General features: G+C 53.7%; 3 protein-coding genes and 1 non-coding gene across 6 annotated transcripts; 2 read left to right on the top strand and 2 right to left on the bottom strand.

Annotated features, from left to right (window-relative positions):
• Nucleotides 1-6,213: 6,213 nt before the first annotated feature.
• On the top strand, nt 6,214-8,807 carry UBXN1 (UBX domain protein 1). 2 transcript variants are annotated; one of them, XM_055291571.2, is made up of 9 exons: nt 6,214-6,452; nt 6,577-6,630; nt 6,719-6,825; nt 6,910-6,979; nt 7,205-7,396; nt 7,491-7,542; nt 7,685-7,801; nt 8,308-8,500; nt 8,668-8,807. In XM_055291571.2, the coding sequence occupies exons 1-9, from the start codon at nt 6,394-6,396 to the stop codon at nt 8,715-8,717; spliced, it is 894 nt and encodes a 297-aa protein (XP_055147546.1). In that variant the 5' UTR covers nt 6,214-6,393; the 3' UTR covers nt 8,718-8,807. The 2 variants fall into 2 exon arrangements, with proteins under 2 accessions (XP_055147546.1, XP_055147600.1); XM_055291625.2 differs by lacking the exons at nt 6,719-6,825; nt 6,910-6,979 and having other exon boundaries at nt 6,218-6,452.
• A 5,114-nt stretch (nt 8,808-13,921) lies between these two features.
• Nucleotides 13,922-26,214, top strand: LBHD1 (LBH domain containing 1). The gene is given in 8 exon segments (XM_055290903.2): nt 13,922-14,263; nt 14,265-14,568; nt 19,927-20,060; nt 20,139-20,301; nt 21,300-21,527; nt 24,060-24,184; nt 25,698-25,795; nt 25,872-26,214. Coding segments are annotated over 8 exon segments (1,287 nt in total). The 5' UTR covers nt 13,922-14,059; the 3' UTR covers nt 25,903-26,214.
• CSKMT (citrate synthase lysine methyltransferase) lies at nt 21,985-24,063 on the bottom strand. Of its 2 annotated transcripts, none has more exons than XM_063642309.1 (3): nt 23,701-24,063; nt 23,040-23,373; nt 21,985-22,653 (listed from the first exon to the last, which is right to left on the bottom strand). In XM_063642309.1, exons 2-3 carry the CDS (start codon nt 23,137-23,139, stop codon nt 21,998-22,000), a joined length of 756 nt encoding a protein of 251 aa, XP_063498379.1. In that variant the 5' UTR covers nt 23,140-23,373; nt 23,701-24,063; the 3' UTR covers nt 21,985-21,997. The 2 variants fall into 2 exon arrangements, with proteins under 2 accessions (XP_063498379.1, XP_055147862.2); XM_055291887.2 differs by having other exon boundaries at nt 23,073-23,373.
• LOC129461575 (small nucleolar RNA SNORA57) lies at nt 23,445-23,593 on the bottom strand. The gene has a single exon (XR_008650599.2). It is a non-coding gene; the product is annotated as a small nucleolar RNA SNORA57 (small nucleolar RNA).
• Nucleotides 26,215-26,942: the final 728 nt, after the last annotated feature.

Raw genomic sequence — 26,942 nt, 5'->3', positions numbered from 1 at the left:
GAGAGGCTGAGCCAGGAGAATCGCTTGAACCCAGAAGGCAGGGCTGGGCGCAGTGGCTCATGTCTGTAATCCCAGCACTTTGGGAGGCCGAGGTGGGTGGATCACGAGGTCAGGAGATCGAGACCACGGTGAAAGCCCGTCTCTACTAAAAATACAAAAAAAATTAGCCGGGCACGGTGGCGGGCGCCTGTAGTCCCAGCTACTCGGGAGGCTGAGGCAGAAAAATGGCATGAACCTGGGAGGTGGAGCTTGCAGTGAGCCGAGATCGCGCCAGTGCACTCCAGCCTGAGCGACAGAGTGATACTCCGTCTCAAAAAAAAAAAAGAAAAGAAAAAGAAAAAGAACCTAGAAGGCAGAAGTTTCAGTGAGCCCAGATCACGCCATTGCACATTGCACTCCAGCCTGGGCAACAAGTGTGAAACTGCGTCTCAAAAAAAAAAAAAAAAAAAAAGGCCAGGCATTGTGGCTCATGCCTGTAACCCAGCACTTTGGGAGGCTAAAGCGGCTGGATCACCTGAGGTTAGGAGTTTGAGACCAGCCTGACCAACAAGATGAAACCCCTTCTCTACTAAAATACAAAAATTAGCTGGGTATGGTGGCAGGTGCCTGTAGTCCCAGCTACTTGGGAGGCTGAGAGAGGAGAATTGCTTGAACCCAGGAGGCGGACGTTGCAGTGAGCTGACACCACGCCACTGCACTCCAGCCTGGGCTACGGAGTGAGATTCCATCTCAAAAAAAAATGTATTCTATTATAGAACCTCTAGAATAAATTTAGAATACTATGTTATCCTGGCTGGGCTTAGTGGCTCAACCTGTAATCCCAGGACTTTGGGAGGCCAACGTGGGCAGATCACTTGAGGTCAGGTGTTCAAGACCAGCCTGGCCAACATGGTGAAACCTCATTTCTACTAAAAATACAAAAAATAGGCCGGGCACGGTGGCTCAAGCCTGTAATCCCAGCACTTTGGGAGGCCGAGGCGGGTGGATCACAAGGTCAGGAGATCGAGACCATCCTGGCTAACACGGTGAAACCCCGTCTCTACTAAAAAAAATACAAAAAATTAGCCGGGTGCGGTGGCGGGTGCCTGTAGTCCCAGCTACTCGGGAGGCTGAGGCAGGAGAATGGCGTGAACCTGGGAGGCAGAGCTTGCAGTGAGCCGAGATCGCGCCACTGCACTCCAGCCTGGGGGAGAGAGCAAGACTCCGTCTCAAAAAAAAAAAAAAAAAAAATACAAAAAATAGCTGGGTGTGATGGTGGGCACCTGTGATCCCAGTTACTCGGGAGGCTGAGGCAGGAGAATAGCTTGAACCTGGGTGGCAGAGGTTGCAGTGAGCTGAGATCATGCCATTGCATTTCAGCTTGGGCAATGAGTGAGATTCTGTCTTTAAAAACAAAAAAAGAATACATATGTTATCCAGAATACACTTGTTATAACACTGCAGTAAATACCCTGTGCCTTTTTTCCTTTTTTTTTTTTTTCTGGAGACGGAGTCTGTCTCTGTCTCCCAGGCTGGAGTGCAGTGGCGTGATCTGGGCTCACTGCAAGCTCCGCCTCCTGGGCTCACACCATTCTCCTGCCTCAGCCTCCTGAGTATCTGGGACTATAGACGCCTGCCACCACACCCAATTTTTTTGTATTTTTAGTAGAGATGGGGTTTCACTGTGTTAGCCAGGATGGTCTAGATCTCCTGACCTCGTGATCTGCCCGCCTCAGCCTCCCAAAGTGCTGGGATTATAGGCATGAGCCACCGTGCCTGGCCTTCCTTAGCGTCCATTTATTTACAAATAACGAGAGGTCATACTATCTCATTATTATTACTATTTATTTATTTCATTTTTTGAGATGGAGACTCTGTCTCAAAAAATAAATTAAATAAAAAAATAAAGCCCATGCTTGTCACTCTACCATGGAGAGGCAACATAGCATAGTGGTTTAGAGAACACACACTGCCTTAGGTTGAATCCTAGTTTTGTTATTTACTTTGTGACTTTAGGTAAATTATCTCATCTTGGCTGGGCATTGTGGCTCACGCCTGTAATTCCAGCACTTTGGAAGGCCAAGGCAGGGGATGGCTTGAGCTCACAAGTTCGAGACCAGCCTGGGCAACATGGCGGAATCCTACCTCTACTATAATAAAAATACAAAAGTTAGCCAGGTGTGGTACATGCTACTGGGGAGGCTGAGGTGAGAGGATGGCTTGAGCCTGGGAGAAGGAGGTTGCATTGAGCCAAGATTGTGCCACCGCTCTCCAGCCTGGGCAATAAAGCCAGACCTCGTCTCAAAAAGAAAAAAAAGCGGCCGGGCACGGTGGCTCACGCTTGTAATCCCAGCACTTTGGGAGGCCGAGGCGGGCGGATCACGAGGTCAGGAGATCGAGACCACGGTGAAACCCCGTCTCTACTAAAAATAGAAAAAATTAGCCGGGCGTGGTGGCGGGCGCCTGTAGTCCCAGCTACTCGGAGAGGCTGAGGCAGGAGAATGGCGTGAACCCGGGAGGCGGGGCTTGCAGTGAGCCGAGATCGTGCCACTGCATCCAGCCTGGGCGACAGAGCGAGACTCTGTCTCAAAAAAAAAAAAAAAAAAAAAAGAAAAAAAAGCACCTTTTTTTTTTTTTTTTTTTTTTTTTTGAGACGGCCTCTCACTCTGTCGCCAGGCTGGAATGCAATGGCACAATTTCGGCTCACTGCAACCTCCGCCTCCCAGGTTCAAGTGATTCTCCTGCCTCAGCCTCTCAAGTAGCTGGGACTACAGGTGTGTGCCACCACGCCTGGCTAATTTTTTGTATTTTTAGTAGAGATGGGGTTTCACCATGTTAGCCAGGATGGTCTCGAACTCCTGACCTCGTGATCTGCCCCCCTCGGCCTCCCAAAGTGCTAGGATTACTGGCGTGAGCCACCGTGCCCGGCCAAAAAGAAATATCTTTCTGAGTCTGTTTTTTGTTTGTTTGTTTGTTTGTTTTTTTGAGACAGAGTTTCACTCTTGTTGCCCAGGCTGGAGTGTAATGGCATGATCTCGGGTCACTGTAATCTCCGCCTCCTCAGTTCAAACAATTCTCCTGCCTCAGCGTCCTGAGTAGCTGAGATTACAGGCGCCTGCAACTATGCCCAGCTAATTTTTACGTTTTTTTAAGCAGAGATGAGGTTTCACCATGTTGGCCAGGCTGGACTTGAACTCCTGACCTCAGGTAATCCACCCGCCTTGGCCTCCCAAAGTGCTAGGATTATAGGCATGAGCCACCATGCCTGGCCTTCAGTCTGTTTTTTTTGTGACTAAAAATAGTTTCTACATCATAGGGATTGTTGTGATTATTAAATATGGATTAATCATACAAAAGTCTCTAGTAGGCTGGGCACGGTGGCTTACGCCTGTAATCCCAGCACTTTGGGAGGCCGAGGCAGGTGGATCACCTGAGGTAAGGAGCTCGAGATTAGCCTGGCCAACATGATGAAACCCCCTCTCTACTAAAAAATACAAAAATTAGCCCGGTGTGGTGGCGGGTGCTTGTAATCCCAGCTACTCGGGAGGCTGAGGCATGAGAATTGCTTGAGCTTGGGAGGCAAAGGTTGCAGTGAGCCGAGATCCCACCACTGCATTCTAGCCTGGCGATAAAGTGAGACCCTGTCTCTCAAACACACACACACAAAAGTCTCTAGTGCATATATTATCAATATCAGTAACTGTTATTGTCATTATTACTCTACCTTCTAAAAAACATTTAAAGTGAGCTTCACTTTCAAGAATCTAACAGCCCCGGTCGTGGCAGAGCACAGAGTAATGAACAATGACTCACAGCAGCGGGGATAAATGCTTAATCGGTTAAATACTGTAGCTGGAAGGCAGAGAGCAGTGGTCAAAGCAGGCTTTTCTTTTTTTATATATATTTTTAATATTTATTTAGTTATTTTGAGACGCAGTCTTGCTCTGTCGCCCAGGCTGGGGTGCAGTGGCGTGATCTCAGCTCACTGCAAGCTCCACCTCCCGGGTTCATGCCATTCTCCTGCCTCAGCCTCCAGAGTAGCTGGGACTACAGGCACCCACCACCACACCCGGCTAATTTTTTGTATTTTTAGTAGAGACGGGGTTTCACTGTGTTAGCTGGGATGGTCTCGATCTCCTGACCTCGTGACCCGCCTGCCTCGTCCTCCCAAAGTGCTGGGATTACAGGCGTGAGCCACCGAGCCTGACCAAAGCAGGCTTTTCTTAGAAGACAAACCCTGAATCCTGAAAAACTCCTGGGAGTTAGTTTACTAAGTGAAGAGACAGGACATCCCAGGCAGAGACTGGTCGGTGCACAGGCCAAGAGGAGGGTGAAGTCTGGTTTGCAATATGCACAGCTTACCCTCAAGTGGTGGGCGATGAAACTGCACAATAACTACCAGCATTTACATACTCTGCCTTGCCAGGCACCAAGGTAGGTGCTATTGTGATCTCCACTTGAGAGGGGGTTCTAACCCCACTCCCTGCAAAAAAAGCCAAGGTGGGGGCAGAAGTAAGTCAGACCACTAGCATTTAAGTTGTCCTAGATGGCCGAGTATGGTAGCTCACGCCTTTAATCTTAGCACTTTGGGAGGGCGAGGCAGGTGGATCACTTGAGCTCAGGGGTTGGAGACCAGCCTCGCCAATATGGTAAAACCCCGTCTCTACAAAAAATAGAAAAATTAGGCCAGGCGCGGTGGTTCACACCTATAATCCCAGCACTCTGGGAGGCCGAGGTGGGTGGATCATGAGGTCAGGAGTTCAAGACCAGCCTGGTGAAGATGGTGAAACCCCGTCTCTACTAAAACTACAAAAATTAGTCAGGCGCAGTGGCAGCCACCTGTAATCCCAGCTACTCGGGCAGGAGAATGGCTTGAACCCGGGGCAGGCAGAGGTTGCAGTGAGCTGAGATCATGCCACTGCACTCCAGCCTGGGCTACAGAGTGAGATTTTGTCTCAAAAAAAAAAAAAAAAAAAAAGAGAGAGAGAGAAAAGAAAAAGAAAAATTAGCCGGGTGTGGTGGCATGTGCCTGTAGTCCCAGCCACTTGGGAGGCTGAGGTGGGAGGATCGCTTGAGCCCAGGAGGCTGAGGTTGCAGTGAGTCAAGATCGCACCACTGCACTCCAGCCTGGGCGACAGAGCCAGATCCTGTCTCAAAAACAAAAATAGCTGGGTGTGGTGGCTCACGCCTGTAATCCCAGCACTTTGGGAGGCCGAGGTGGGCGAATCACCTGAGGTCAGGAGCTCCAGAACAGCCTGACCAATATGGAGAAACCCCATCTCTACTAAAAATACAAAAATGGCTAGGCTCGTTGGCTCACGCCTGTAATCCCAGCACTTTGGGAGGCCAAGGCAGGTGGATCATATGAGACCAGGAGTTCAAGACCAGCCTGACCAACATGATGAAACCCTGTCTACTAAATATACAAAAATTAGCCGGGCATGGTGGCGCGGGCCTGTAATCCCAGCTACTCGGGAGGCTGTGGCAGGAGAATCGCATGCACCCAGGAGGCAGAGATTGCAGTGAGCCGAGACCGCGCCACTGCACTCCAGCCTGGGCGACAGAGTGAGACTCCTCCTTAAAAAAAAAAAAAAAAAAAATAGCTGGGCGTGGTGGTGGGCGCCTGTTATCTCAGCTATCCGGGAGGCTGAGGCAGGAGAAATGCTTGAACCCGGGAGGCGGAGGCTGCAGTGAGCCGAGATCACGCCATTGCACTATTGCACTCCAGTCTGGGCAACAAGAGTGAAACTCCATCTCAAAAAAAAGAAAAAAGAAACCAAAACAAAACAAGTAAGTTGTCCTAGATGGTGGAAGTGCACGGAGTTTTAAGCAGGGAGGTGAGGACAGGACTAGATCATTGTGTTTTGCAAAAATCCCTTTGGCAGTCAGGCAGAGGACGGCTCAATTCCCTGAATAGAATGAGTGGGCCAAAGAGCAAGCACATTTCTTCGGCTCCTGGCAAACATTGCCAAAGAACTTCCCAAAGCGTTGCGCTAAGGGACCGTATTCCTTCTAATTTCTAAGGAGGGTGAGGCAGGATGAAGTTCCGGGAACTGGCTTCATTCCGCCCACGGGTTTCAGAGCCGCACCAGCTTTCTTCCCCACGGCAGCCAGGAGCCTTGGCTTGGTGGGTTGCCTCCCTGTTCCCGCCCACGTAAACTCGTGGCAGCAGGGCCAGAAGTTTTCTGGTTCTCAGCGGCACCCGTCGACATCCGCCCCCACGTGACCCAAACAGATCCGCCACTTCCGCTTCCCCTCGGCTTTCTTCTCGTCTGTGTTCCCGGCTGCTATAGAGCCGGGTGAGAGAGCGAGCGCCCGTCCGCGGGCGTCGAGGGCGGGTTGCCTCGCGCTGACCCTTCCCGCCCTCCTTCTCGTCACAAACCAGGTCCCCGCGGAAGCGGCGGTGTCGGCGCCATGGCGGAGCTGACGGCTCTTGAGAGTCTCATCGAGATGGGCTTCCCCAGGGGACGCGCGTAAGGGAGTTCCCCAACCCCGGCCTGCGGGGGTGGGGGGGCCGCGGACTTATCTCGGCCTTTGCCCCAGCCTGACCGTCACCATGGCTCGTGGGCGCTATTTTCATGGTGTTTCTGCCCCCAGGGAGAAGGCTCTGGCCCTCACAGGGAACCAGGGCATCGAGGCAGCGATGGATTGGTGAGCGCTCGTCCCGGGTGGCGGAGAACTGGGGGCTGGCGGGAGGGGCAGCCTCAAAGCTAACCTCCCCGCCGACTTTCCCTGCCAGGCTGATGGAGCACGAAGACGACCCCGATGTGGACGAGCCTCTAGAGACTCCCCTTGGACATATCCTGGGACGGGAGCCCACTTTCTCAGAGCAAGGCGGCCTTGAAGGTCCTGACTGAGGGTCACGGTGTGATTATTCAGGAGGGTCCGAGGAGAATCTAAAGGGATAGTAATACGATTGTTTGTTTGTAGGATCTGGTTCTGCTGCCGGAGAAGGCAAACCCGTTTTGAGTGAAGAGGAAAGACAGGAACAGACTAAGAGGTACAGTAACAACAATCTCACATCTCTGAGGGTCGTCTTCCACTTCTCCCCAGTACACGTCTGGTTAAAGAACCTTGACCCTTCCACATTTCCTCTTTCTTGGCATTTTCTTTTCCTTTTCTTTTATCTACTTTGGGATATATGTCGTCTAATTTTGTTTATTGTAAACTTTGCACCTTCCCACTCTGTCCATTTCTCTTGAACTGTTTTCTCTCGGCAACACAGGATGTTGGAGCTGGTCGCCCAGAAGCAGCGGGAGCGTGAAGAGAGAGAGGAACGGGAGGCATTGGAACGGGAACGGCAGCGCAGGAGACAAGGGCAAGAGTTGTCAGCAGCACGACAGCGGCTACAGGAAGATGAGATGCGCCGAGCTGCTGAGGAGAGGCGGAGGGAAAAGGCTGAGGAGTTGGCAGCCAGGTCTGGGCAGTGGAAATGATGGATAGCGGATGAGAAAGAAATCAAGATTTGCTTTGTTGATGTCTGACCTAATTTCTTCTTGTCTACATTTCAGACAAAGAGTTAGAGAAAAGATCGAGAGGGACAAAGCAGAGAGAGCCAAGAAGGTAGGTGACTGAGAAGACGCCACGGGTAATGGAGTGGGCAGGTTAGTAAATCTTTTCCAGCTTCAGAGGGAAAGCATGGGCTTATATGATCTGTTTCACCTGAGGATGGGTGAGTACCTGATTGTTTTACTTTGCCCTTTAGTATGGTGGCAGTGTGGGCTCTCAGCCACCCCCACCGGCACCAGAGCCAGGTCCTGTTCCCTCTTCTCCCAGCCAGGAGCCTCCCACCAAGCGGGAGTATGACCAGTGTCGCATACAGGTACTGATTCTGATTCCTATCTTGTTCCTGGGACCCCTTTGTTGCCTGTTAAGGTGCCTAGCTCAGAGGTTTTTTCAGTTAATGTGCCCTTTGCCAAATCTCTCCCTTCTTTGTAAATGACTTTTGAAATCCTATCTCTACTCTTGGGAAAGGTATCAAATTTCACCTGCCCCAGTCGTATTTAAACCCATATCTCCCTCTTACTCAGCAGTTACCCTTTTACTTGTTCATGTTTTTATTTGGTTTATTATGTGGCTATCTGGTGATGTGGTATTTATCCAGATTCTTTTGTATAATCCTATCCTTGTCTTTCTTAGGTTGTGAGGGAGCTGGGAGTCTCTCATCCACACTTAGTAAAGCGGAGCCTAAGTGGCTGTTCATTTGGTGCTTTAAATAGTAGTTGTGCTGGTTCAATCTAAGAAGAGGGGGCCAGCTTAAGCTCTTTTCCTTACTTGGGCACCTCATTCAGTTTTGATGCCCACAATACTATCTCCCTTGCCCTTTAGGTCAGGCTGCCAGATGGGACCTCACTGACCCAGACGTTCCGGGCCCGGGAACAGCTGGCAGCCGTGAGGCTCTATGTGGAGCTCCACCGTGGGGAGGAACCAGGTGGGGGCCAGGACCCTGTGCAATTGCTCAGTGGCTTCCCCAGACGGGCCTTCTCAGAAGCTGACATGGAGCGGCCTCTGCAGGAGCTGGGTATGGCTGCAAGACTAGAAACCAGGACCTGGGGGAGTTAGGAGGCATGCCTGGGAAAAGGAGGGATGCAAAGAGAAGAGGCTTTGTGAACATGGTGCAAGGCCAGGAATTTTGGGAGCAAAAATCAAGTATCCTTGTGGTTCAAGCCTGTTTTCTTCCATCTTCAGGACTTGTGCCTTCTGCTGTTCTCATTGTGGCCAAGAAATGTCCCAGCTGAGGGCCTTTGTCCCATCGTCCCTCTGTGACCCCTTCATCTTTGATAAAGCACTGACATCTCCTTCCTAATAAATAGACCCTGAGTTCTGTACATGCCTGACTCTTTCCTAAATGGCTGGGAGGGACAAAACTAAGGCAGAGGAAGAGACTAAAAGGGAACAGTAGATCCTCTTCCTCATCTTTAGTTTCCAACAAAGACACTTGTTTCTTTTCTTTTTTTTTTGAGATGGAGTCTCGCTCTGTCACCCAGGCTGGAGTGCAGTGGCACGATCTCGGCTCACTGCAAGCTCCGCCTCCCCGGTTCATGCCATTCTCCTGCCTCAGCCTCCAGAGTAGCTGGGACTACAGGCCCCTGCCACCACGCCCGGCTAATTTTTTGTATTTTTATTAGAGACTTGGTTTCACCGTGTTAGCCAGGATGGTCTCGATCTCCTGACCTCGTGATCCACCCGCTTTGGCCTCCCAAAGTGCTGGGATTACAGGCATGAGCCACTGCGCCGCCCGGCCTCAAAGACACTTGTTTCTAATCTCCAGGTCTGATTAACTGCTGGGGAAGTTGAGGAGGAGAGGTGCTAAAAGGGGTGGACAGTACATTGGATGGCACCTTTTACTCCTATGGTAAGACAGAACATAAAAGCCCAGCTGATGCTGCTTTTTTATTTTTATTTTTGAGATGGAGTTTTGCACTGTTGCTTGGGCTAGAGTGCAGTGGCGCAATCTCAGCTCACTGCAACCTCTGCCTCCCAGGTTCAAGCGATTCTCCTGCCTCAGCCTCCCTAGTAGCTGGAATTACAGGCACCCGCCACGACGCCCAGCTATTTTTTTCTATTTTTAGTAGAGACAGGGTTTTGCCATGTTAGCTAGGCTGGTCTCGAACTCCTGACCTTGTGATTCGCCTGCCTCGGCCTCCCAAAGTGCTGGGATTACAGGCATGAGCCACGGCGCCTGGCCTGCTGCTTTTTTACTTATGTATTGAGAACACGAGAGTGCCTTTTCATTTTAAAAATGTTTGGAAATATGCACAACTCTGATACAGCTTTGGGGTGCTCCAGACACCCATGGCCACTTCATGTAAACCACTGAGAATTTTTTTTTTTTTTTTTTTTTTTTAAATGGAGTCTTGCTCTGTCACCCAGGCTGGAGTGCAGTGGCACAGTATTGGCTCACTGCAACCTCCACCTCTTGAGTTCAAGGGATTCTCCTGCCTCAGCCTTCTAAGTATCTGGGATTACAGGCGTGCACCACCATGCCCAGCTAATTTTTTGTATTTTTAGTAGAGACAGGGTTTCACCATGATGGCCAAGCTGGTTTCAAACTCCTGACCTCAGGCGATCCACCCGCCTCGGCCTCCCAAAGTGCCAGGATTACAGGCGTGAGCCACCACTGACAGTTTCTAGAGCACTTTCAGAGACTGTACAATATGATCATGATCAAATTTTGTAATTAAACCTAATGAGGGCTGGGCGCCATGGCTCACGTAATCACGTCTGTAATCCCAGCACTTTGGGAGGCCAAGGTGGGTGGATCACCTGAGGTCGGGAGTTTGCGACCAGCCTGACCAATATGGAGAAACCCTGTCTCTACTAAAAATACAAAATTAGCCGGGCATGGTGGTGCATGCCTGTAATCCCAGCTACTAAGAAGGCTGAGGCAGGAGAAGCGCTTGAACCCAGGAGGCGGAGGTTGCAGTGAGCCGAGATCGTGCCATTGCACTCCAGCCTGGGCAACAAGAGTGAACTCCGTCTCAAAAAAAAAAAAAAAAAAAAAAAAAAAAAAACAAACCTAACGAGGGCAACAGACACTTCTCAAATAAGAGATGTGTCCATTACGGGGCTCCCCTACTCTTAAGGTACTCACAAGGAGGCAGATAAACTGTTTTTTTTTTTTCTTTTGAGACGAAGTTTTGAGACAGGCATGCACCACCACGCCCAGCTAATTTTTTTTTTTTTTTTTAAGAGACAGGGTTTCACCTTGTTGGTGAGGTTGGTCTTAAACTCCTGACCTCAGGTGATCTGCCCGCCTCTGCCTCCCAAAGTGCTGGGATTACAGCCTTGAGCCACTGTGCCTGGCCAGATAAACAGTTTCTTTATTCATCTTCCTCCTCTTCATCTTCCTCTTCCACCTTTTTCCAGGCAACTTTAGCAGGACCCTTTGCATCATCAAACCAACTTTTCTACTTATAGTCAGCAAAATCCTTATACTTTTCCTTCAGCTTTGCTACCTTAGTGATGTCATTTAAGTTATTTCACATCTTACTCAGAAAACCTAGCTTAATAGAATAGGGATAATAGTGCCTGTTTCTTGGGATTGTCATGAGGGTTACATAATGCTGGTATAAGATGCTTTAGCATAGTGTCTGGTACCTAGTAAGTCCCCAGTAAGCATTAGCTACTAAAAGGATAATTTTATTTACTTATTTGAGGTGGAGTCTTGCTCTAGCTCCCAGGCTGTAGTGCAGTGGTGCAATCTTGGCTCATTATAACCAGCGTCTCCCGGGTTCAGCCTCCGGAGTAGCTGGGACTACAGGCGCCGGCCACCGCGCCTGGCAAATTTTTTGTATTTTTAGTAGAGACGGGGTTTCACCGTGGTCTCGATCTCCTGACCTCGTGATCCGCCCGCCTCGGCCTCCCAAAGTGCTGGGATTACAGGCGTAAGCCACCGCGCCCGGCCTTTTTTTTTTTTTTTTTTTTTTAAGACGACATCTCACTCCGTCACCCAGGCTGGAGTGCAGTGGCACGATCTCGGCTCACTGTAATCTCTGCCTCCTGAGTTCAAGCGATTCTCCTGCCTCAGCCACCCGAGTAGCTGGGACTACAGGCACGTGCCGCCATGCCCAGCTAGTTTTTGTATTTTTAGTAGATACAGGGTCTCCCCATGTTGGCGCTTCTCTCTGCTTTTTAAAACCAACCAAGAAGCACTGATGAGCTTCTCTATGATAGTCCCCTCTGGCTGCTGATCACCCCACCCTGTCAAACTGCTCTTGACTCCTCTCCTTCCTGGACTAGGAGAGAGGCCACAGTTACTCTGTAAAGATCACATGTAACAACGTGTTCCAGCAGCTGAAAAGCACCAATACTCATATCTGGGTTTACACCCCAGTGTTAGAAAGCTTTATTTGGGGCCAGGCACGGTGGGTCATGCTTGTAATCCCAGCACTTGGGGAGGTCAAGGCGGGCAGATCACCTGAGGTCAGGAGTTCAAGACCAGCCTGGCCAACATGGTGAAACCCTGCCTCTACTAAAAATACAAAGATTATCCTGGCATAGTGGTGCACCCCTGTGGTCCCAGCTACGGGGGAAGCTGAGGCAGGAGAATCACTTGAACCCAGGAGGCGGAGGTTGCATTGAGTTGAGATCGCTCCATTGCACTCCAGCGTGGGCAAAAACAGAGAAACTCTGTCTCAAAAAAAAAAAAAAAAAGCTTTATTTGGTGTTCTGACTTTAGTAACAGCAGCCTTTTTTTCAATTGCAGTCTTGCTTGGGAACCACAGGATAGACAAAAAGAGGAGCAACAAAAGAGGTTGACTAGGCTGTGGGGCTTTGACCCCACTTATTTCATCCCCTCAGTGGCAGCTCCAATAAATCCTGACCAGATTCAGAGACTGGAGACCACTTTACATTTCTAAGTTAATGTTTTACAATAATCCTCGTAGTTATGACCTTTCATAGAACAGGGCTGGGGTTTGTAACATGCTGGAGTTGAACCAAGATCTGTGACTCAAAGCACACTCCTTTTACTACTAGTAAGTCAGCCTCCTAAGCTTGTTTAACCAGAGGTTAAATAATGGCCACAGAAAGCACTGTGGCATATGTTAAGTGCTGGATGCCCCTCCAATCTCCCTCCAAGGACAGGAGTCCTGAGTGTCCTCTGTAGGCATCCATTACTTCAAGACTTTCCAGGACAGTTCAGATTTCAAGAATGTCCCACAGTTATCCCTGGAAGTATACTCCAGCCTGACACCACATGACCTGTTTTGAAAATGTGGTTGGCCAGGCGCAGTGGCTCACGCCTCTAATCCCAGCACTTTGGGAGGCTGAGACGGGTGAATCGCCTGAGGTCAGGAGGTCAAGATCAGCCTGGCCACAGGATGAAACCCGCCTTTACTAAAACTAATATCAGCTGGGCGTGGTCGCGGACGCCTGTAATCCCAGCCACAGGGGAGGCTGAGTAAGGAGAACAGCTTGAACCCAGGAGGCAGAGGTTGCAGTGAGTCAAGATTGCGCCCTGCACTCCTGCCTGGGCGACAAGAGCAAGGCTCCATCTCAAAAACAAGAAAAAGAAAATGTGGCCGCGGCAGGGCGAGGTGGTTCACGCCTGTAATCCCAGCACTTTGGGAGGCCGAGGCGGGTGGATCACCTGGGTCTGGAGTTCGAGACCAGGCTGGCCAACATGGTGAAACCCTGTCTCTACTAAAAACACAAAAATTAGCTGGGCCTGGTGGTGCGCGCCTGTGATCCCGGCTACTCGGGAAGCGGAGGCAGAAGAATCGCTTGAACCCGGGGGCGGAGGTTGCAGTGAGCCGAGATCGTGCCACTGCACTCCAGCCTGGGTGACAGACTCCGTCTCAAAAAAAAAAAAAAAAAAAAATGTGGTCGGATACCTATTGGGATCAGCCTCTTCTGGTGGGGTGGGACATGCAGCAGCTCCAGGCCGCGCCCCCAGCACCGACCACGGGTCTCTAAGCATTGGTAGGTGTCGACTGCAGGGCTCATTCTGGGTGGAGGGGCATGATTTATTGGTTCTTTCAGTTCACCACAGCCGACTCGCGTCTCGGCCCTGGCCCGCCTTGCGGACCTTAAAGCAATCAGTCCAGGGTTTGGGGGGAACGTGCTCACCCGACGGCAGCTCACAGGACCCCGGAGAGTCCTGGCATGGCATCTCGGTCCGGACTCTCCGCTGGGCCCACGAAGGAGAAAGGCTGCCTCGGATTCCTGCGCCCGAGCCAAGGTCCGGCGCCCACGGAGGCAAGTCCGGTCTCACTGTGACCTCCCGCCGGCGCCGCCTTCGCCGCCAACCATCCAGTTCTTCCTCCAGGCCACGTTCTCCTGCGTGGTCGCTGCCTCCTGCAGAGTGGCCAGCAATAGCTGCTGGGTCCTGGCCGCCTCCTCCCTGCTCCGCGGGTCCTGCAGTGGCATCTCCTGAGGGCAGGAGGGGGAGTTCGCAGGAGCTCCAGTCCGGGGCTCTCCACCCGCCCACCCATCCTCGGGAGTACCAGTTGCTTCTACCTTTAACATTTCCTGCTTCCGCCGCTCTCCCGGGGTCACGATAAGGAGGAGCGCGGAGCCCACGCCAGCCCCTGCGCCCAGCAATGCGACCGAGATCAGGATTTTCCGCAAGGAATCCATGGCCGCCTGCACAGCCAGCGGAGCGCCCACCGGAGTTCCCCGCAGCCGCAAGCTGTTGCCGCGCGGTCTCACTACCCCTTCGCGCAGGCTAGAGCGCCCTATAGCAGAAACCATAGATAAGCGGCCGGCTAGAGAGGACCTGCACAAGGAAAGGTTTAGAATCCGGAGCGCCTGGGTCTCAGGTTTAGCTGAGGGGGTTGAGGGTGTCCAAGAAGTGCTGGCACCAAGGGCTGAGCGCGGGGACCCTGTGTCCTCAATTCCGGGGTGGGATTGCTAGGGGGAGAGTGCATGTCTTCATGGTTGCCGTGGGTTTTATGATTGCCCATTTTTCTGTCTTCCGACGTTTCCCGATCAGTAGAGGCCCAAGCTGTGCTCTGTGGTTTTCTGCAATCACCCGCGCGTTTTCAACACAGCGCATGGAGGGCATCCACACACATACACATCCCTCTCCATCCCCTCAACTTTGGAACAAACACTCAAAGTCAAGTGTACTGGTTGGAGAAATGGGTAATAGTTACTTTAACATTTATTTTACAAACAACCTATTCCTTTTCTCGTCATGGTACACACCTGGTATTGTTTAGGGTTTTTTTGGTTTTGTTGTTGTTGTTAGTGTGTGGGCGTGGTTTTGTCTGTTTTTGGAGACAAGGTCTCGCTGGGTCGCCCAGGGTTGGAGTGCAGTGGCACGATCATGGCTCACTGAAGCCTCGACTTCCAGGGCCCAAGCGATCCTCCTGCCTCAACCTCCCGAATAGCTGGGATTACAGGCGTGCACCACCATGCCCGGCTGGTATTGCTTTTTGTTTTGCTTCGTTTTCTTTTTTGCTTTTTGAGACTGAGTCTCATTCTGCTGCCCAGGCTGGAGTACAGTGGCGTGATTTCGGCTCACTGCAAGCTCCGCCTCCCGGGTTAATGCTATTCTCCTGCCTCAGCCTCCCGAGTAGCTGGGACTACAGGCGCCCGCCACCACGGCTGGCTAATTTTTTTGTATTTTTAGTAGAGAAAGAGTTTCACCATGTAGGTCAGGCTGGTCTCGAACTACTGACCTCGTGATCTGCCCACCTCAGCCTCCCAAGTGCTGGGATTACAGGCGTGAGCCACCGCTCCCAGCTGTTTTGCTTTGTTTTCAACCACTAAAAGGCTGGATTCGTGTAACACATTGAATCCTGCTTTACAGAAGAAAACACCTCTTAGCTGTGTGACTGATTATAGACAAGTTCTTGTGCCCCGGTTTCTGCATCAGAAAATGAAGCTTATGATTCATTTCCTTCCCATCATGGAAATGCATCCTTAAAACCATAACTTCTCGCTTCCTTCCTTCCTTCCTTCCTTCCTTCTCTCTCTCTCTCTCTCTTTCTTTCTTTCTTTCTTTCTTTCCCTCTCTGGCCCAGGCTACAATCTACTCGGCTTGCTGCTGCCCGCGCCACGGACTGCCTGGGACTGCCGGCGCGCGCCACCGCTGACTGCCTTTTCTCCTTTGGATGCAGGCACGCGTTCGCCATCTTGGCCACGCTGGTCGCCAGCTCCTGACGCCGCCTGCTCTGCCCGCTTCAGCCTCCCGAGGTACTGGGACTACAGATGGAGTCTCGCTCACCCAGTGCTCGGTGTTGCCCGGGCTGGAGTGCGGTGGCGTGGTCTGGCCTCGCGGCAGCCTCTACCCCCGGGCCGCCTGCCTTGGCCTGCCAGGGTGCTGGGATTGCAGCCCCTGCCCGGCCGCCGCCCCATCTGGAAGGTGGGGAGCGCCTCTGCCCGGCCGCCCCGTCTGGGAGGTGAGGAGCACCTCTGCCTGGCCGCCCCGTCTGGGAAGTGAGGAGCGCCTCTGCCCGGCCGCCCCGTCTGGGAAGTGAGGAGCGCCTCTGCCCGGCCGCCCCGTCTGGGAAGTGAGGAGCGCCTCTGCCCGGCCACCCACCGTCTGGGAAGTGAGGAGCGCCTCTGCCCGGCCACCCACCGTCTGGGAAGTGAGGAGCGCCTCTGCCCGGCCACCCACCGTCTGGGAAGTGAGGAGCGCCTCTGCCCGGCCACCCACCGTCTGGGAAGTGAGGAGCGCCTCTGCCCGGCCGCCCCGTCTGGGAAGTGAGGAGCGCCTCTGCCCGGCCTCCCATCGTCTGGGAGGAGAGGAGCGCCTCTGCCCGGCCGCCCCGTCCGGGAGGAAGTGAGGAGCGCCTCTGCCCGGCCGCCCCGTCCGGGAAGAAGTGAGGAGCGCCTCTGCCCGGCCGCCCCCGTCCGGGAAGAAGTGAGGAGCGCCTCTGCCCGGCCGCCCCGTCTGGGAAGTGAGGAGCGCCTCTGCCCGGCCGCCCCGTCCGGGAAGAAATGAGGAGCGCCTCTGCCCGGCCGCCCCGTCCGGGAAGAAGTGAGGAGCGCCTCTGCCCGGGCGCCCCATCCGGGAAGAAGTGAGGAGCGCCTCTGCCCGGCCACCCACCGTCTGGGAAGTGAGGAGCGCCTCTGCCCGGCCACCCACCGTCTGGGAAGTGAGGAGCGCCTCTGCCCGGCCGCCCCGTCTGGGAAGTGAGGAGCGCCTCTGCCCGGCCGCCCCGTCTGGGAAGTGAGGAGCGCCTCTGCCCGGCCGCCCCGTCTGGGAAGTGAGGAGCGCCTCTGCCCGGCCACCCATCGTCTGGGAAGTGAGGAGCGCCTCTGCCCGGCCACCCTGTCTGGGAAGTGAGGAGCGCCTCTGCCCAGCCGCCCCGTCTGGGAAGTGAGGAGCGCCTCTGCCCGGCCACCCATCGTCTGGGAAGTGAGGAGCACCTCAGCCCGGCCTCCCATCGTCTGGGAGGTGAGGAGCGCCTCTGCCCGGCCGCCCCGTCCGGGAGGAAGTGAGGAGCGCCTCTGCCCGGCCGCCCCGTCCGGGAAGAAGAGAGGAGCGCCTCTGCCCGGCCGCCCCGTCCGGGAAGAAATGAGGAGCGCCTCTGCCCGGCCACCCATCGTCTGGGAAGTGAGGAGCGCCTCTGCCCGGCCACCCTGTCTGGGAAGTGAGGAGCGCCTCTGCCCAGCCGCCCTGTCTGGGAAGTGAGGAGCACCTCTGCCCGGCCACCCATCGTCTGGGAAGTGAGGAGCGCCTCAGCCCGGCCTCCCATCGTCTGGGAGGTGAGGAGCGCCTCTGCCCGGCCGCCCCGTCCGGGAGGAAGTGAGGAGCGCCTCTGCCCGGCCGCCCCGTCCGGGAAGAAGTGAGGAGCGCCTCTGCCCGGCCGCCCCGTCCGGGAAGAAATGAGGAGCGCCTCTGCCCGGGCGCCCCATCCGGGAAGAAGTGAGGAGCGCCTCTGCCCGGCCACCCATCGTCTGGGAAGTGAGGAGCGCCTCTGCCCGGCCACCCTGTCTGGGAAGTGAGGAGCGCCTCTGCCCAGCCGCCCCGTCTGGGAAGTGAGGAGCGCCTCTGCCTGGCCACCCATCGTCTGGGAAGTGAGGAGCGCCTCAGCCCGGCCTCCCATCGTCTGGGAGGTGAGGAGCGCCTCTGCCCGGCCGCCCCGTCCGGGAGGAAGTGAGGAGCGCCTCTGCCCGGCCGCCCCGTCCGGGAAGAAGTGAGGAGCGCCTCTGCCCGGCCGCCCCGTCCGGGAAGAAGTGAGGAGCGCCTCTGCCCGGCCACCCACCGTCTGGGAAGTGAGGAGCGCCTCTGTCCGGCCGCCCCGTCCGGGAAGAAGTGAGGAGCGCCTCTGCCCGGCCGCCCCGTCCGGGAAGAAGTGAGGAGCGCCTCTGCCCGGCCGCCCCGTCCGGGAAGAAGTGAGGAGCGCCTCTGCCTGGCCGCCCCGTCCGGGAAGAAGTGAGGAGCGCCTCTGCCCGGGCGCCCCATCCGGGAAGAAGTGAGGAGCGCCTCTGCCCGGCCACCCATCGTCTGGGAAGTGAGGAGCGCCTCTGCCCGGCCACCCTGTCTGGGAAGTGAGGAGCGCCTCTGCCCAGCCGCCCCGTCTGGGAAGTGAGGAGCCCCTCTGCCTGGCCACCCATCGTCTGGGAAGTGAGGAGCGCCTCAGCCCGGCCTCCCATCGTCTGGGAGGTGAGGAGCGCCTCTGCCCGGCCGCCCCGTCCGGGAGGAAGTGAGGAGCGCCTCTGCCCGGCCGCCCCGTCCGGGAGGAAGTGAGGAGCGCCTCTGCCCAGCCGCCCCGTCCGGGAAGAAGTGAGGAGCGCCTCTGCCCGGCCACCCATCGTCTGGGAAGTGAGGAGCGCCTCTGCCCGGCCACCCACCGTCCGGGAAGTGAGGAGCGCCTCTGCCCGGCCGCCCCGTCCGGGAAGAAGTGAGGAGCGCCTCTGCCCGGCCGCCCCGTCCGGGAAGAAGTGAGGAGCGCCTCTGCCCGGCCGCCCCGTCCGGGAAGAAGTGAGGAGCGCCTCTGCCCGGCCGCCCCGTCGGGAAGAAGTGAGGAGCGCCTCTGCCCGGCCGCCCCGTCCGGGAAGAAGTGAGGAGCGCCTCTGCCCAGCCGCCCCGTCTGGGAGGTGAGGAGCGCCTCTGCCCGGCCACCCATCGTCTGGGAGGTGAGGAGCGCCTCTGCCCGGCCACCCATCGTCTGGGAGGTGAGGAGCGCCTCTGCCCGGCCACCCATCGTCTGGAAAGTGAGGAGCGCCTCTGCCCGGCTGCCCCATCTGGGAAGTGAGGAGTGCCTCTGCCCGGCCACCCATCGTCTGGGAGGTGAGGAGCGCCTCTGCCCGGCCGCCCATCGTCTGGGAAGTGAGGAGCGCCTCTGCCCGGCCACCCATCGTCTGGGAAGTGGGGAGCGCCTCTGCCCGACCACCTATCGTCTGGGAAGTCAGGAGCGCCTCTGCCCGGCCACCTATCGTCTGGGAAGAAGTGAGGAGCGTGTCTGCCTGGCCGCCCCGTCTGGGAAGTGAGGAGCCCCTCTGCCCGGCCGCCCCGTGTCTGGGTAGAAGTGAAGAGCTCCTCTGCCTGGCCGCTCCGTCTGGGAGGTCTACCACGGAGGCCAGAAGCAATGTGGGGGCTGGACGTGGTGGCTCACGCCTGTGGTCCCGGCACTCTGGGGGGCAAGGCGGGTTGATCACTTCGGGCTAGGAGTTCGAGACCAGTCTGGCCAACTTGGCGAAACATGAAGAATACAACAGACAAACCAACCAACCAACTCAGTGACAACAAAACAGGTCTACCCTGGAGTCATACTCTAATTTTTTCTATTTTCCTCCCTTTCTGATCCTTTATCCCACTTTCTTTTTCTTCCTCTTCCTTCTCCCTCTTCTTTGTCAAATAGAGGATTGAGTTATTATCACTGATCCATATAAAGTCCCTTTCTCATTTATTTTAACTCCCACCCCCATTTCTATTCCCCGACTTCCCATGTGCAACCTTCCTAATATGTTTGATACGCATCTTTTTGTTTGTATGTATTTTTAGAAAATGTTTATTGTTTTTGTATGCAAAAAAAATTAATAAAAAAAAAAAAAGAAGCACAAAAAAAAAAAAAAAAAAAAAGAAAATGAAGCTTATAAGAGTACCTGTCTCATAGTTTTAGGATAATTAAATGAGTTATATGTAAAGCAATTAAAACAGCTCCTGACAAAGAGTAAACACCATATAAATATTCATTAAATAACAAACATACCAGGTTGGGAAAAATCAGTAAGCAAAGGAGTCAGGAAATAAGTTGGTTATCACAACTCTTGGCCCACAGGGCTTTAATCCAGGTGCCCTGTCTCCTACCCTTGCTGCGATCCCAGTGTCTCCAAGGAGTAAGTAGAAATAAAGATCCTATCTCACCTCTTGGGCATTTTCCCCTCCCCTGAAAGCCCATAATAGCTTAGCACAGTCAGTGCTTAAGGGGCCAGGCTCCAAAGAAGATTAAAGGAACAGTTTGTGGGGTGCACTGGGCAGCAGTACTCTCCTCTGGGTTCAATCATCTTGCACTCTAAGAATCACCACCATGGCCCTTGTGCCAGGGAGAAGCAAGGAGGATGGGCTTTGGACTAGAAATAGCCCAGGCTCCTCCCAGCACCCAGAAAGTCCCAGGCTGCCCAACCCTCTCTGGGACAGAGGAAAAATTGGCAAGATTGAAGGTCACCAGCACATTCAGGTTAGTACTTCCTCACCCTGTGTCTGGCAGCTGGCTTACCCTCCAATTTGGCCCAACCTCCCTGCTGTCCCTATTCAGGATTTCTCTCAAAAGTCCCATCTGCCGTCTATTGTGGTGGAAGCCACCGAGGTGAATGAAGAGAGTGGGGATCTCCATTTGCCCCATGAGGAGCTGCTGCTGCTCACTGATGGTGAGGAAGAGGACGCTGAGGCCTTCTTCCAAGACCAAAGTGAAGAGCCAGGTGAGGGAGGTGGCTCATTCAGGGGGCCACTGTGATCTGAATGTTCTGGGCAGAGTCAAGATGGAAGTCAGTTACGGTCCCTGCATTCAGCAGTGCCAGGCACAGAGCAGGTGCTCAATAAATGTGAAGATGTGGGAGAGAAAAGTCAAGGCAGTTGGCAAAGTTGAAGAATTGTAGAGAGCAGTTCTGGTATCAGAATGGGTGCCATCCTTTAATCTGTACTTTCTTTTTTTTCTTTTTGAGACTGAGTATCGCTATGTCGCCCAGGCTGGAGTGCAGTGGCGCAATCTCAGCTCACTGCAAGCTCTGCCTCCCGGGTTCACGCCATTCTCCTGCCTCAGCCTCCCAAGCTGGCCAGTCTTGGGGTTATTTTATCTCTTCCCGCAGCAATGTAAATGTTTCAAAAGTACAGATTAAGGCTGGGCGCCGTGGCTCATGCCTGTAACCCCAGCACTTTGGGAGGCCAAGGGGTGCAGATCATGAGGTCAGAAGATCGAGACCATCCTGGCTAACACGGTGAAATCCTATCTCTACTAAAAATACAAGAAATTAGCCAGGCGTGGTGGCAGGCACCTGTAGTCCCAGCTACTCGGGAGGCAGGAGAATGGTGTGAACCTGGGACGCGGAGTTTGCAGTAAGCTGAGATCCCACCACTGCACTCCAGCCTGGGCAAGAGCCAGACTCCACCTCACAGGCTGGATGGGTGCAGCAGCAAGCTGCAGCTTATCCTGGCCCATTGCAGCTTCGACCTCCCAGGGTTCAAGCAGTCCTCCCAGCTCAGCCTCCTGAGTAGTTGGAACTACATGCCTGTGCCACTATCCTGGGCTAATTTGTTTTTGTAGAGTTAGGGGTGTCACTTTATTGCCAGGGCTCAAGCAATCTGCCCACCTTGGCCTCCCAAACTGCTGATTATAGGTATGAGCCAGCATGCCTGGCCTAGTTTTGTAATTTGATAATTTAAGAGTAATATTTTTCTCCCCTCTCTTCCTCCATCCCAGGCTGGACTTGGAGCCCACGGGACCCTAAAAGTCCTTTAAGAACATTTAACGCTGGACTCAGCTGGGGGCAGGACCAGGATGATGAAGATGCTTGCTGGATTCTTGAGGACACAGAGTGTCTGGAAGCCAGCAACCACTGTCCCTTCTGGGACTCAGCAACAGGCTCCCGTGTTTGTAGAAGTGGCTTTGTGGTATATTCCCATCTCCTGCCTCCTAATAGCTTTGAGGGTTAAGTATTGTTCCCTCTCCCTCAAATATCTCATGCAGGTTTATGAAGCTCCTTATACCCATCCTCTCACAATGTCCTTTTACAGGTGAGAAAAATGAGGCTTACAGGTTAGGCCACTAGATTATACAAGTCAGTCAGCGCAGGGGTTTGGATTCAGTTCCTGTCTGCTGCTTTTAGGAGCTCCAGTTAGTTGAAACTGGGGAATGACCCACTTGTACCTTCTCTTTTCAGCATTCATCTTGTGCTAAACATTGCACACATCATTATATGTAATCCCCATAGCTCCAGGTTATTCCCACTCTGCAGATGAGTAAACTGGGGAACAGAAACATTCAGCAATATGGCACCCAGCTAGTAAATGTGGAAGCCAGGACTCAAATTCTCACTTCGCAGCCAGATAGCTTGCAAAGACAGTTCTTCAGCCCTCTCCTTGCCCACAGAAATACTAGTCAGGACTACTAAAATGTCTTTAATGAGAGCCTTGAATCAAGTAAGCAAAGTAGGTGATGCCCTTGAACGGGCCTAGCTCCTGCACAGTCACAGTCCAGCCACGGGACCCTTGTTCCAGGCAGGGCAGTCGCACATCAGGGTCCTCATCTGAGAACTGAATCAGGGTCCCCTGAGGGTTTAGAACCCTCAAGCATTCTGATAGCAGCTGGTAAGCCCTAGGCAAACCTCCCCGGGCAACAGCATCCCAGGTGCCCTTGTCCAGCAGTAGTTGGAAAGAGCCTGAAGAAGCCACAGCCCCCAGGTTCTGGGCATCGGCATCCATGAAGTGGAGGCTGGAGGCAGGGTGCCCAGGGCATAGAGGTGTTTGGCCTGGGCCACCCTCCAGGAGGCTGTTCATGTGGGCCACAGCCACAGGAGAAAAGTCCACCCCCAGCACATCCACTGGGTGTGGAGATTTGGTGTAGAGGCCTGTACATAGGCTGGAGGTCCCACAGCCCACATCCAGCACTCGCAGAGGACTGGCAGCCCGTGCCTCCTGCAGCAACGGCAGTAGGAACCCCTGGACTTCCTCGTATCCAAAGAACCAGTCGAAGGTGGGGACAGTGCCCAAATGAGGCTGGGCATGCAGCCGATCCCAGAGACAGCGGTCCCCCAGGCAGCTATCAGCCAGTGAGCCTGTGGGCACGGTTGGAGGGTGTCACTTGGTCTATCTTGCCAATGCAAAAACGGCGCATATACACACTGGGGTTTTTTTTGAGACAGGTTCTCACTCTGTGACCCAGGGTGGAGTGCAGTGGCACAATCATGGCTCACTGAAGCCTCCACCTCAGCCTCCTGAGTAGCTAGAACTATAGGCGCCATCATGCCCGGTTAATTTTTTTTTGTAGACGAGGTCTCGCTATGTTGCCCTAGGCTGGTCTGGAACTCCTGGGCCAAGCGATCTGCCGGCCTTGGCCTGGCAAAGTGTTAGGATTACAGCCATGAGCCACCGCGCACGGCCCACGGTAGGGTTTGAGAATCACAATTTCGGGGACTACACTCCTGAGTCAGGAGGAACCCACCTTTCCCTTCCCACTCTGCCCCCACCTCCCTACCCGCAAAGGGGCGGCACGTCCCGATCATCAGGCTCGGCAAGTGGAGCATTCGACGCAGCGCGGCCATCTGGAGGTTCGGGGAAATTCGACCAGAGAACCTTATGTGAAGCGTCCACCCTACTCCAGCCAGAGGCCTGAGGTCCAGGGGAAAATCTGCAAATTCCGCGTAGCGAAAGGCAGAGTACAGCTTCCCCGAACTCTGCAGTCTCGGAAAAAACAACGCGCACACAGACTGACTATGGTAGGAACGGCCTCTATTGGCTGCAGCGGAAGTGGAAGAGGGTATACAGCGTCCGCAGACCTGAAATCAAATGACAAAAGGTGAGCACCCCGATGGAGGAGCCAGCTGGATCTCGATTGTCCTCCGAGACTCCGTGTCCCGACGCTTGAGGATAGAACCAGCGGATGGGAAGCCGCCAGCACCGAAGACATGACGCCGAGGGGGCCAGAGCCCTTTCCCTCTTCCTCCGTACATTACGGGGAGCGGTACCACAAGCCCGATCCCCGCCAAGAAAAGGAGGGTCCTGAGGCCCCGCCCAGGGCCTTCCATCCGGCACCTCTACTCCTCCCGGCACCCCCACCACTCCCAGCCGCCCACTCTGGCTACTGCAGCAAAAACCACGCTTACCAGCTAACCGCCCTCCGAAAGACCTCTAGCACCGCGGAGCTCCTTTATATAGCCTAAAGACCCGCCCCCGAGTTGCGATTGGCCCGCGGAAGGCCGGGGCGGAGCCTCGCGGATCCGGCACTGAGCGGAAGTACGGACCGTGAACTGGCGTGGAATAGCGACTATGGGAGCTCCCGGGGGAAAGATCAACCGGCCCCGAACGGTGACTGTGTGGGGGCCGCGACTTTGTTTCCTCAAGCGTCCCCGAGCTCTTTTATCTCGCACGAGATGGGATCAATGGGGGGCCCCGGTTGCCTGGTGGAGGGGCCCCAGGTCGCGGCGAGCCCACTCCATCTGATTCGCATCTTTCTCCCCGGCAGGAGCTGAAGAAGAAGCTGTTCAAACGCCGGCGGGTGTTGAATCGGGAGCGGCGTCTGAGGCACCGGGTGGTCGGGGCTGTGATAGACCAAGGGCTGATCACGCGGCACCACCTCAAGAAGCGGGCGTGAGTACTAGACCCTCTTCCTGTTGGTCGTCCCCACCGAGTCTTCCCTGCTCCCTGCAGAGCTCCGGAGCAGCTTCACCTCTCAGCTCACCTCCTTGTGCACTGACGCTTATGCGGGGAATGTCTGTCGGCTGTTAGTTTCTAAGCTCTGCTAGCCTCTCACAATACCTGTAGCAGACAACCTTTCTTTGGGTTTTGGATTCTGTTAAGAATCCCAGGAAAGCTGGGGGCGGTGGCTCACACCTGTAATCCCAGCACTTTGGGAGGCTGAGGCGGGCGGATCACCTGAGGTCGGGAGTTGGAGACCAGCCTGACCAACACGGTGAAACCCCGTCTCTGCTAAAAATACAAAAATTAGCCTTGGCCGGGCGCGGTGGCTCACGCCTGTAATCCCAGCACTTTGGGAGGCCGAGGCGGGCGGATCACGAGGTCAGGAGATCGAGACCATCCTGGCTAACACGGTGAAACCCAGTCTCTACTAAAAATACAAAAAATTAGCCGGGCGAGGTGGCAGGCGCCTTTAGTCCCAGCTACGCGGGAGGCTGAGGCAGGAGAATGGCGTGAACCTCGGAGGGCGGAGTCTGTAGTGAGCCGAGATCGCGCCACTGCACTCCAGCCTGGGTGAAAGAGCGAGACTCCGTCTCAAAGAAAAAAACAAAAACAAAAAATTAGCCGTGCGTGGTGGCCGGCACCTGTAGCCCAGCTACACGGGAGGCTGAGGCAGGAGAATTGCTTGAACCTGGGAGGCGGAGGTTGCAGCGAGCAAGCGCCACTGCACTTCAGCCTGGGCGACACAGTGAGACTCTGTCTAAAAAAAAAGAAAGAAGAAGAAGAAGAATATCAGGAAATCTGTTGACTCTCCACTCTCCAAATAATGTTATACATTCACATAGATTTTTATAAGTAAACTTATTTTTACATACAGAAAAGTGCACACATAGGCGCATAAAACTCGATGAATTTTCCCAAAGGTACTCATAGGATTTCACTTGTAAGTTTCAAGGCCTCCTGTGTCTTGAGGAAGAGTTCTCATCCCGTTAATTACTTTCTATGTCCTTTCTTTCTTTCATTTTTCTTTTTTGAGACAGAGTCTCCCTCTGTTGCCCAGGCTGGAGTGAAGTGGTGTGATCTTGGCTCACTGCAACCCCTGCCTCCTGGGTTTAAGCTATTCTCCTGCCTCAGCCTCCCAAGTAGCTGGGATTACAGGCGCTCACCACTGCACCCGGATAATTTTTGTATTTTTAGTAAAGACAGGGTTTCACCATGTTGGCCAGGCTGGTCTTGAACTCCTGACTCAGGTGATCCGCCCACCTCGGCCTCCCAAAGTGTTGGGATTACAGGCATGAGCCACCACCCCTGATCTATGTCCTTTCATTAGCTTCTTCAATGTAAATATTTAGGGTTTCTATTACTATTTATATTTATTTAATACTTTTTCTACAGCCAGAACTATTTGTGTGACCTTGGTTGGTTCAGGTTCACCTAGCTATCTTTATTTCCACTTACCCATCAGGTCCAGTGCACGTGCCAACATTACTCTGTCAGGGAAGAAGCGCAGAAAACTCCTCCAGCAGATCCGGCTTGCCCAGAAAGAGAAAGCAGCCATGGAAGGTGAGGCTGGGACAGAGGTGGGTGAGGGGAATCCTGGATTTATTTGGGTTAATATTTCCTTCTTCCCTTTACTCAGTGGAAGCCCCTTCAAAGCCAGCCAGGACTAGTGAACCACAGCCCAAAAGGCAAAAGAAGACAAAAGCCCCCCAGGATGTAGAAATGAAGGACCTTGAAGATGAGAGCTAAACCTCTTCCACTAGAAGATTCTCAACTGGAGCCAGCCTTCAGACTCAGTGGTTGTTTCAGAGGACTTTGACAAAAGCAGTGCCCCTTTTCACTCTCCAGATTTCCTCCTGCCTAATGGCCTACTGACCTCCCCTAGAGGGATGTCTTTGGGAGGGAAGAAGGTATAGAAGAAAGATTGGAGACGGGCCTCTCTAGCAGTCAACTCCATTTGTAATAAAGCCCTAGCACTCTGAGATGTGTGTGATTAAATGTAGGAATGGGGATGGGTCATGAAAAGATTGGTGAGTATGGAAACAAGACAGTGAGGAAGCACTACCCACAGCTTCCTTGTGCAAATGCAAGATGCCAGCCTCTGCCCTCAAGAGTGGTGGTGCCTGGCCAGGTGCAGTGGCTCACGCCTATAATCCCAGCACTTTGGGAGGCCGAGGCAGGTGGATCACCTGAGGTTACGAGTTCGAGACCAGCCTGGCTAACCCTGTTTATACTAAAAATACAAAAAATTAGCCAGGTGTGGTGGTGCACACCTGTAATCCCAGTTACTTGGAGGCTGAGGCAGGAGAATTGCTTGAACCTGGGAGGCAGAGGTTGCCTACAGGGGTATTGCTTGAGGCCAGGAACTCAAGGCTGTAGTGTACTATGATCTCATCTGTCTCCTTAGCAAGTGATACTTTCCATTTATGACAAAGATACAGATTATTTGAGAAGTTGAAGTTACAGTGAGCCAAGATTGTGCCACTGCACTCCAGCCTGGGCAACAGAGTGAGCCATTGTCTCGAAAAATATAGGTAATTGTAGGGATGGCAGAGGTAAAGGTCCTGATACCAGTTCTGCCACTGCCCCTGTGTGACTAAGGTAGGCAAGACCCCTTACCTACCTTAAAAATTAAAATGTTTTCATTTTAATTATATATATATATATATATACATTTATTTATTTTTTTTTTGAGACAGAGTCTCACACT

The sequence above is a fragment of the Symphalangus syndactylus genome, chromosome 1 (genome assembly GCF_028878055.3).
Source record: "Symphalangus syndactylus isolate Jambi chromosome 1, NHGRI_mSymSyn1-v2.1_pri, whole genome shotgun sequence".
Lineage (NCBI taxonomy): Eukaryota > Metazoa > Chordata > Mammalia > Primates > Hylobatidae > Symphalangus > Symphalangus syndactylus.
This window is presented reverse-complemented; position numbering and strand designations above follow the sequence as displayed.